Source organism: Pteronotus mesoamericanus, unplaced genomic scaffold (assembly GCF_021234165.1).
Source record: "Pteronotus mesoamericanus isolate MK-2021 breed Mesoamerican mustached bat unplaced genomic scaffold, CSHL_Meso_final contig_20, whole genome shotgun sequence".
Taxonomy (NCBI): domain Eukaryota; kingdom Metazoa; phylum Chordata; class Mammalia; order Chiroptera; family Mormoopidae; genus Pteronotus; species Pteronotus mesoamericanus.
Window position 1 is genome coordinate 81,428,623 of NW_026555085.1, and position 8,995 is coordinate 81,437,617.

General features: G+C 34.8%; 1 protein-coding gene across 1 annotated transcript; it reads right to left on the minus strand.

Moving 5' to 3' along the window:
• Positions 1–7,528: 7,528 nt before the first annotated feature.
• TAAR1 (trace amine associated receptor 1) lies at positions 7,529–8,545 on the minus strand. The gene has a single exon (XM_054568935.1). The coding sequence runs from the start codon at positions 8,543–8,545 to the stop codon at positions 7,529–7,531; it is 1,017 nt and encodes a 338-aa protein (XP_054424910.1).
• Between the last annotated feature and the right edge of the window lie 450 nt (positions 8,546–8,995).

The window sequence follows — 8,995 nt, forward strand, 5'->3', positions numbered from 1 at the left end:
TGTTATAAATGAAAAGGATATATGAATATGTATAACTATATATTCAGCAAATATCTAAAAGGTAATAGGAAGACACCATAATTAACTTTATGCTAATAAATTTGAAAACCTACATGAAATGGATAAATTTCAAAAGCAAATTCCATGCCCAGTGTAGGTTGTGTGTATCTGAGATATACATACATGTGTTATAACCAACTGATAGCTTAAAATTTATGGCATAACATTAGTCACTTACAAACGTGCAGCTAGTCATGACCTTGAACCAATAATGGGATATATCCAAAGCCCATGGGAGGGAAAGCTAAGACCTAAGTTAAGACATGTTGCCCACGCTGGACTGGGTGTAGAGAATAAGGCAAAGGTGGAGTCAAGAATTACTCATAGATTTCCAGCTTGAGCAATTCCAAGGGTAGTGGTGTGTGATCTAATAGAGAGCAAGGGAGGAGAAGCTTGGATAATGCAATAATTTAATTTAATTTAGCTCTTGTATAGAAGAGGAACAAAAACATAGGTGTATTTTCTGTGATTTGACTGGACAAAAAGAGAAAGTAGAAGACGGCAGTAAGGGCCTGATCACAGCAATGATCTTCAGGGTTAGCTGTACCACTTATATAGACAGTGACACACGGTACTGTGTGATCTGAGTTCAAAATTGATAGCCAGGTATATATATATTTTTTTCAATTATGGTTCACTTTTAATACTATTTTTTATTGATTTTAGGTGTACAGATTAGTGGTTAGACAATCATATACTTTACATAGTTTTCCCCACGCTATTTCCTGTACCCAACTGGCACTGTACCTCGTTATTGCGTTATTATTGACTACATTCACTATGCTGCACTTTACACCCCCATGGCTATTTTGTAACTGCCAATTTGTACTTCTTAATCCCTTCAGCTAGGGATACATTTTTAATTCTACCTCTGCAACTATGAACCAGGTTGATGATCAAGTGAATTGTAAATAATAACAATAATAAAGGCTTTAATTTATTGGCCATGTGCTATGAACTATCTCCTGTACATTATGCAAATACTTGACAAATATAATCTCATTTCACTTCCATAAAACTCATTTTGCTTCCATAAATATTCTAAGAGAATGGAGAACATGTTGCTCTTGTTCACATCTGTATCCTTAGCATCTAGTTAACACAATGATGACATATACTAGACAATAAATACGTTTTTGTGAATAACTGAATTATTTAATAAATGAATAAATGTTTACACTAACCCTGAAAAAACCCATAGTACAACTAAGAAAACTAAAGGGATTTAGTAAATTGTTTTCAGCTGTTGAACATTGCTAAATAGTTAATAATAACCAGTATTTGAATATAAACTTGGGCCAATATGTTTCCAGGTACATTACAAGCAATGATTCTGGTTTCTTTTGTTTGTGGTTTTATTTGACTAAAGTAACAGGAGTGATGACGAAGAGAATTTAGATGACTTAATTACCTAGATAATGAGTATCATTTTTCACTTTGCTTTTTTACGTAGAACCAACCCAGTCATCCAGCTGTACATATTCAAACTTAGCATTGTGGTAGCATAGTCTATTGCAAAGTAGAAAATTTTACTGTGATGTTTTGTTTTGTTACATTTTATTTTATTGTTCTTTGTCATATGAACCATGGAAGGAAAACCAGCAGATGAGCTATGTGTTTTTCTTTATTCCCCCAAATTTTATAATTTTTATGCTTAGGAGAATCTACAAACAAGGTGAGAACCTTTAGCCATTTGAACATAAAGTTGTCTACATATTTCAAGCATATGATATCATTGTTTGCAAACTCTTATGTTTGTTAAAAGTGAAGTCTTACAAGAATTGCTAATAACAGTAATTAAATGTGTTGATTGGATATTTATCAATGCCCACTGCACTTCATTTACAGTTTGACACTTTGAGTCTGCAATTTGAGGCCCTAGTCCAAAGAGACAAGTATAATCAACATTTCTCTCACTTTGCTTTCATTTGCCCAACTTCCGAGTAGAGACCAGAGGGCATCATTAACACATCTGCAGGTCTGCTTCAGTCGCCATGGGAAATCATTTCACACTACAAGTCACTGGGGAAATAGCTGTACCTGGTGGAGATAGGAAAACATTTGCCACAAGACTTTATTTGAGGAACCAAGTGTTTGGGGAATTCTCAGGCTATTAAGCAAAGGCGAAGTGTAAATCTGAACAAGAAAACTTTAGCTGATGCAAGACAAGCAAAACATATTCTGCGTATGTATATAGTCATAAAGAATATATATTTATTGCCAAAATTAAACCCCTATAGGCACATCTGCTTAAACTTGGCTGGGAATAAAACTATGAATCCCATAGTTTCCCCATAGTTGGCCCCACTTCTGAAAATAGGAAAGAAGGTGAAGTCTGTAGCCAGACAGACTTGGGCTCAAATCTTTCTCTTTCATTAGCTTTATCTACGTGGACACATTTTTAATCCTTATTCATTTATTTTCCTGTAAAAAATATGCATTGTCGTAAAAAACCAGAATGATTTCTCTGTGCCAGGTTTGATGCTAAGCATAGGGTAAAACCATGAATAAAATACGGTGATGAACTTCTGCAATTTACAGTCCACTAGGGACAGTGGACACTTTAACATAACCAGCAAGTGCACTGACAAGAAGTGTGTGGGATATTTTGGGTATTAGAAATAAGTTCCTGGAGAGGTAATAACTTTCAAGACAAGCATTTTAAAATGAGTAAACGTCAGTCAGTTAAAGGAGGTAGAGTGGGGAGGAAGCATTTCAGGCTCAGGTTGTGGGGGAAAGGGTTGCAGGAGCAAAGGCACAAAGGAGAGAAAACACGGAACTCCAGAGAGCTGGGATTTGAACCCAGGCTTGTTCTGTTCCAAAGCCTGAGATCGACCCTTGGTACTTCATGATTCTACACTAAGATGATTTGCAGGGGTGTCCAACCTGAGGCCCATGGGCCACATGCAGCCCAGGATGGCTGTGAATGTGGCCCAACACAAAATCATAAATTTACTTAAAACATTATGAGATTTCGTTTGTGATTACATGTTGCAATGTATTTAATGTGTGGCCCAAGACAACTCTTCTCTTCCAGTGTGGCCCAGAGGTGCCAAAAGGTTGGACATCCTTGCTAGGGCTTACACAAAGTATTCATCCAGATTCATTAGAGAGGTAGATAATAGTTATTTTGTAGATGAAATAGCAATACTTTATATGTATATGTAAATATGTAGTTATTTTATGTAAATATATATACACATTTTATATAAATTATTTTTTAAAGAAGTTAACATTTCCACTCTCTTCAACATACTAGGTGCCAAACACTGACATATGGCAGACTAACAACACAAAACTGTATCATCAGGTTAACTCTCTCCTCTGCAGACCTCGGAGTAAATCTCGGCCATTCTTTTTCATAACTGTAACTATGAAACTTATTAGGAAAGAGAACGATGTAATTCTGTACTGACTTTTAAAAGAAAATGTCATATTTGCCTATGTCAACTTCTTTGTGTACACTGCATATTCTCAGTGAGCACCACCATAGCAAATATCAATAAAATGACAAGAAAAAAATTCTAATAGCATATGTTAGCTGAGTGTTTTTATGTGTAAGGTCCATGCTAGACAGTGTGTCTCACCTAATAATAAATATTCCAGTGAGGGTAGGTAATGTTATTGTCCTCTTCTTGTAGGTGAGTAAACTGAGGTTTAGAATTTTTAAGTAACTTAATTTAAATAAGAGTGGATAAATATTGGAGCCAGAATTTGAACCCATTGGCCTCTGGCTCCCAAGCTTGCCCTCCTCATCAAGACTCACCTCTTGATATAGGGTATCCACATTATTTATGTTGATATCATAGCTCCTGAAAAACACTACTTTAACACATCACATTGTGAACATGTTGATCGATAAACAAATTTTAGAGTTTATCACCTCAACTACTGCTAATCTGACTCATAAAGAAGAAAGTTTGCCATTGATAAGTCATTGCAAGTAGCTTAACTTTAAGCTTCTGTCACTTTATTCGATAAGAATGCTGATAACTTTTCATTTGTCTGAGTCAATGATTTCTTTCTCTTGGGAAAAATCAAAGACAAGAAACAAATTAGATGCTGAGGCTGATAATCCTTCACAGGAGAACCATTCCCGATGGAACATTCTAACAAAGATAGAGTGTTAGAGCAGCATAAATTTCACTGAGAGTTTAGAGACTTGGGAAAGGGGTTTTAGGAGGCGTTTGGGGATGTGGTGGAAAAGGTCAGGGCCTGTCCAAGAAAAATTTACTTCCTTTGAACACTTTTTACTGCTACCCATGTACTCAATAGCCTGTATTGAAACTGGAATATGCATATATGCCTTAGCTTAATCTGATTATCACATTATGTAGATTGCTCAAAGTGATCGTGCAGCACTCAAAGTATCTCTTTGAATAATAGTTGTGTTGGTATACTTTATAATCTGTTAAATTTAAAAATACTAGTCATTCTCTATGTGTCTTTATACATTTAAGTTAAAGTTCAAGCTCTTGTTGACAGTGTACAACTAAACAGAAACTGTGACTCACCAGGATCCACAATGAATTAAAAGTTCATATGGTTTGCCCTATTTCCTTGACAGATATTTATGACCCTACAAAGATTGGATTATTGACTTCAAGAACCAAGTCTAAAATCAGGATGGAATTTCCAGGGCATTATTTTTATTAACAATAAATCAGTTTCAAAAAAACTTCCTTGCTAGTACCTTTATTTATATTTCTTCCTGAATAGAAATTTATATGAATACTCCTCTTTGAGAGGAGAGTGGGAAATGAGGCTGTTTTAAGTGGAAGTTGCTGCTTGGGAAAAGGAATATTATGTCGTTGCAATCACTTTCTTTACCATAATATAGTATATCAAACTAAAGCTTTTTTTCTGTGTTGCAACCAAAAACTATTCTCAAAGGGAATTTATGAGAAGACTATCTGGACCCTATTAGAAACTGGAGAACTTAGTTTGGGAATGGACAGAGAGGCAGCTCTGGAGCCTGAGTATAAAACCCTGACAATACCAAAAGCCATCTGGACATAATCTTACACATGGATGGAACGGAAACCCACATCTCTTTATTGTTTCCTGCTAACTATTCTGCTAAAGATCATTGTCTTTTATCTTCTGCTAAAGACTGAAATTCTAGAGAACACTAGCTTGGTATTCACCCATCTGTCTAGTTAAGGGGAAGCGCAGGGGGCCAGTCTCCTCACTACAGTTCCAACAGACTATGTGTAGTTGAAATCAGAAATTTCTCAAACTATAATGGGATTCCAGATATGAAATGGACTCTGGACAACGAAAAAACAAAACACCTTTTGCGTGAGGGAACGGAAGCTAGGGTAAAGCTAGGAACATGGCAAAAACAAAGTAAGCCTTTCTTCTTGTTTTACTTAGAGGGTGGGTTACGGTTATCTCTTATTATAAGCTTTAAAAACAGAGGCTACAAAAGCAGGTAAGCTATAAGGGCTTGAGCACTAAGTAAAAAGGTAGAATTATCTGAATCATGATCTTATTCCAAGAAAAAAGATGACAACATTAAAGCCTAGATAGTAATTTAAAAGAAATATAAAACAATATAACTCTTATCATTGTTAGTATTGCTCTAGAAATTTCTGACTGAATAAGAACCAGGGAATATAAATAAAAATCATAACTATTGCAAAGGAGATAAAACTAACATTGCTTGAGGATAATATGGCTAAATATAGTGAAAATCCAAACAAGCCAACTGAAAAGCTAAAATAAATTTTTATTGTATGCCAACACTAATGGTTACATAGAAAATACAATGCTTTAAGAAAAGATTTATTTACAGTAGATAAAACACACATCCTAAAGGTACAAAACACCTAAGAATAATCTTAAGAGGAATGTGTAGGAACAAATGAAGAATACCACAGAAACTTGCTGTAAGGTATAGAAAAATGTCTAAATGGTTTTATTCCCTTTGTAAAATTTGACAAAAGGATCTTACAAGTGAAAAATTGTCAAGGGAGTTTTTGAAACAGAGTGATTAGGAGAAACTTGTCTTACTCTATATTAAATGAAAAGATAACTCAGAATGTTTTTTAAATGGACTAGAGCAAAAATCTAGTCAGATCAGTGAAAGAAAATATGTAGCCCAAAACAGACTATAATAGATGAAAGGATTTGACAGATCCTCAGGAGATCATCAGGTCTGTGAACAGAAATTCAGGAATGTGAACTTTAGTTTCATTTAAAATTAGCTGCCTAACTCAAACATACTCATGAGCATACGTCACTATTATTAAATAAATAAATCCAAACCCCTGATACAACCAACATGAAACAGCCTGTGTGAAGTCTGAATGAGAAACAACTCAATTGCAAATCAATGCTGATAATTTAGAATGTCTGCCCACCTACCCCCTTTTCGGGGATCTTATTTGAAACCGCCGTTTGTTCTCCTTTTTGTATATACCATTCTAATAGGCACAGCACACCCGCTCTGATGGTACCTCTTGTTTCGCTGCTTTGATGAGTGACAGCCTCTCCTTTGGTGCAGCCTGGAGCCCAGCAAGTGAATTTGTTTTATTTGGTATAGTTTATATTTTGAGTCCTACCTTAGCAGGTATAACCTTAAAATATGGTAAAATCCTTCCAGACACTTTCATGAGCTGCTGGAGCAGGTAACAGACAGAAACCTGATTTAATTTCTATTTTTTTAAAAAGGAATTAAAAACACCTAAGTGGTCAACAATAGAGAAGTGGTTAAAAAAATACCTTTGTACACCCATGTAATGTAATATTATAAAGCCACCAAAAGTGATGTTTTTAAGAATTTTTAATAATATAGTTCTTTCGGGAAGTGAGCTCTGTGATATTTTTATTTTTATGATGTTTTATTTTTATTTTTCTCTTTGTTTCCAAATTTCTACAAGTATGAGAATCAGGAATACCTATTTTAAAAAGATGAAAATCAAGATATTTAAGAATTAGAATACAAACAGTAAAAAATATTTAAAAATAAACATAAAAAGAATTAGAAATATATTAATAAACTTGTGATAAATAACAAAGTATGTATAAATAATTATTTAATAAATAACATTCAAGTGTACTTCTAGTTAGTTTTACAAAAAAAGATACATATTTAAGCAAATAAATGACAAACTCACACTAATTTGCATTTCCAAATGCAGCCCCATAGTTTCTACCACTGAACAACTGAGTGAAGGACCACTGTCAATTTCATGGCAGTTCATGAAAGAGCTGGAAAAGTTTTTTTTTAAATGTAGAACCATAAATTCTGAACTTGCAAAACTTCATATATATAGTAAGAATGACAAAGATCATATCTACTACATTGCAAGTGGGAAGCAAGATATAATCATCACATCTCATTATACAGTCTTTAAAATCAAATAATTGATAAAAGACCCTGCAGTTGGTACATGTGGTTGTTTATGCTGTGTTTATAAATACAATCACCAGCTGTTTGGCAAAATAGTAAGATATAATAATTCTATGGATTTGATTCTAGAAATAATTTATACCTCGATGAATCTCTTTGGAAAATTTTACCAAATACAATCATCTTCAGTGCTCTTCTGAACCAGGGATAGAAAAATGCATAAACCATTGGATTAAAAGTGGAGTTCAAATAGCCAAACCAAATCAATGCATCATTCAAGGTGAGTGGGATGGTATAGTTCAGGAAAGGATTCATGGCCATGCAAACAAAGAAAGGACACCAGCATATTAGGAAAACTCCCATCACAATCCCTAAAGTCTTTGCAGCTTTTCTTTCTTTGCTTCGTGAAACTCCATTTTTCTCTTCCAATCCAATCTGAAGCTTCTGATTGGCATCATTAATTGATCTTGCCTGCCCTTTAGCTATGAAATATATTCTATAATAGACACACAACATAATAGATCCAGGTATATAAAAAGAAGTCATAAAGGCCAGTACCCCAGATGGTTTGCTAAAGAAGACAGAGCATCCCCCTAAGCAATGAATGTGTTCACAATACATCTGTTCAGCTCCTTTGAAGTTTAGCTCTAGAAAGATCATTCCAAATGCAAAAAGAGCAGGGATGCTCCAGCTAATGAATATCATCACGAAAATAACCAAGACACTGATCTTGGCTTTGTATCTCAACGGGTCACACACAGCATAGTAGCGGTCAATAGAAATGAAGGACAAGTGGAAAATGGATGCTGAGCTCAGCATAATATCAATGCTGGTGTGAATTTTACAGAAGGCTTCTCCAAAATACCAGCAGTGCTCAACAGATCTCACCATGCTATAAGGCATGACCAGGCACCCCAGCAGAAAGTCTACTATGGCCATGGAATGAATGAGCCAGTTAGTTGGGGTATGAAGTTGCTTGAAGTGTGATATGGAAATAATAACTATCAGATTGCCAACCATTGTGGTCAGAATTATGAGCACCATTAAACTATATAGGGAGGCACGGACATCATTTGACCAGCTGCTTCTCACACAGGAAGTATTGATTATATTGTGGCAAAAAGACATCTTTCTTGAGGGCTATCTGCCAGTTTAGTTTTTCCTTGGTGTCTTGATCTTCCTCCAAAATCCCAGTCAAATTACAGTTCCATCTTTTATTTCCATATATTTATCCCAGAAACCTGGAAGAAAAAAAAAGAGTGAATCACTGGCAATTTGATTGCTCTTACTTCTAATACATTTTACCTATTCTTGCTGAAAAATAGTTATTTTGGATAGAGCTTTTATTTTTAATTTAGTTCAATGGTTTAGTTTAATAACTTTTAACATCTCCTTGATGCCAGACACTGCTAAAAATGAAAAGCTGAATTAATAGGTTGAAATTTATAAAACTGCCACTTTTGTAGGTCAGAGGTCAAAAGCTGAATTTTTTTCATTTGCTTTAATCTAAGGAAATAGTCTGCACAAAGGAAAGTTTTGTGAGAGAAGTTTACATTCTAAAGGGGAGATACAAATTGC

What these genes read in the sequence shown, in the direction of transcription:
- TAAR1 (XM_054568935.1), bottom strand. Translation starts at nt 8,545, where the DNA reads ATGTCTTTTTGCCACAATATAATCAATACTTCCTGTGTGAGAAGCAGC.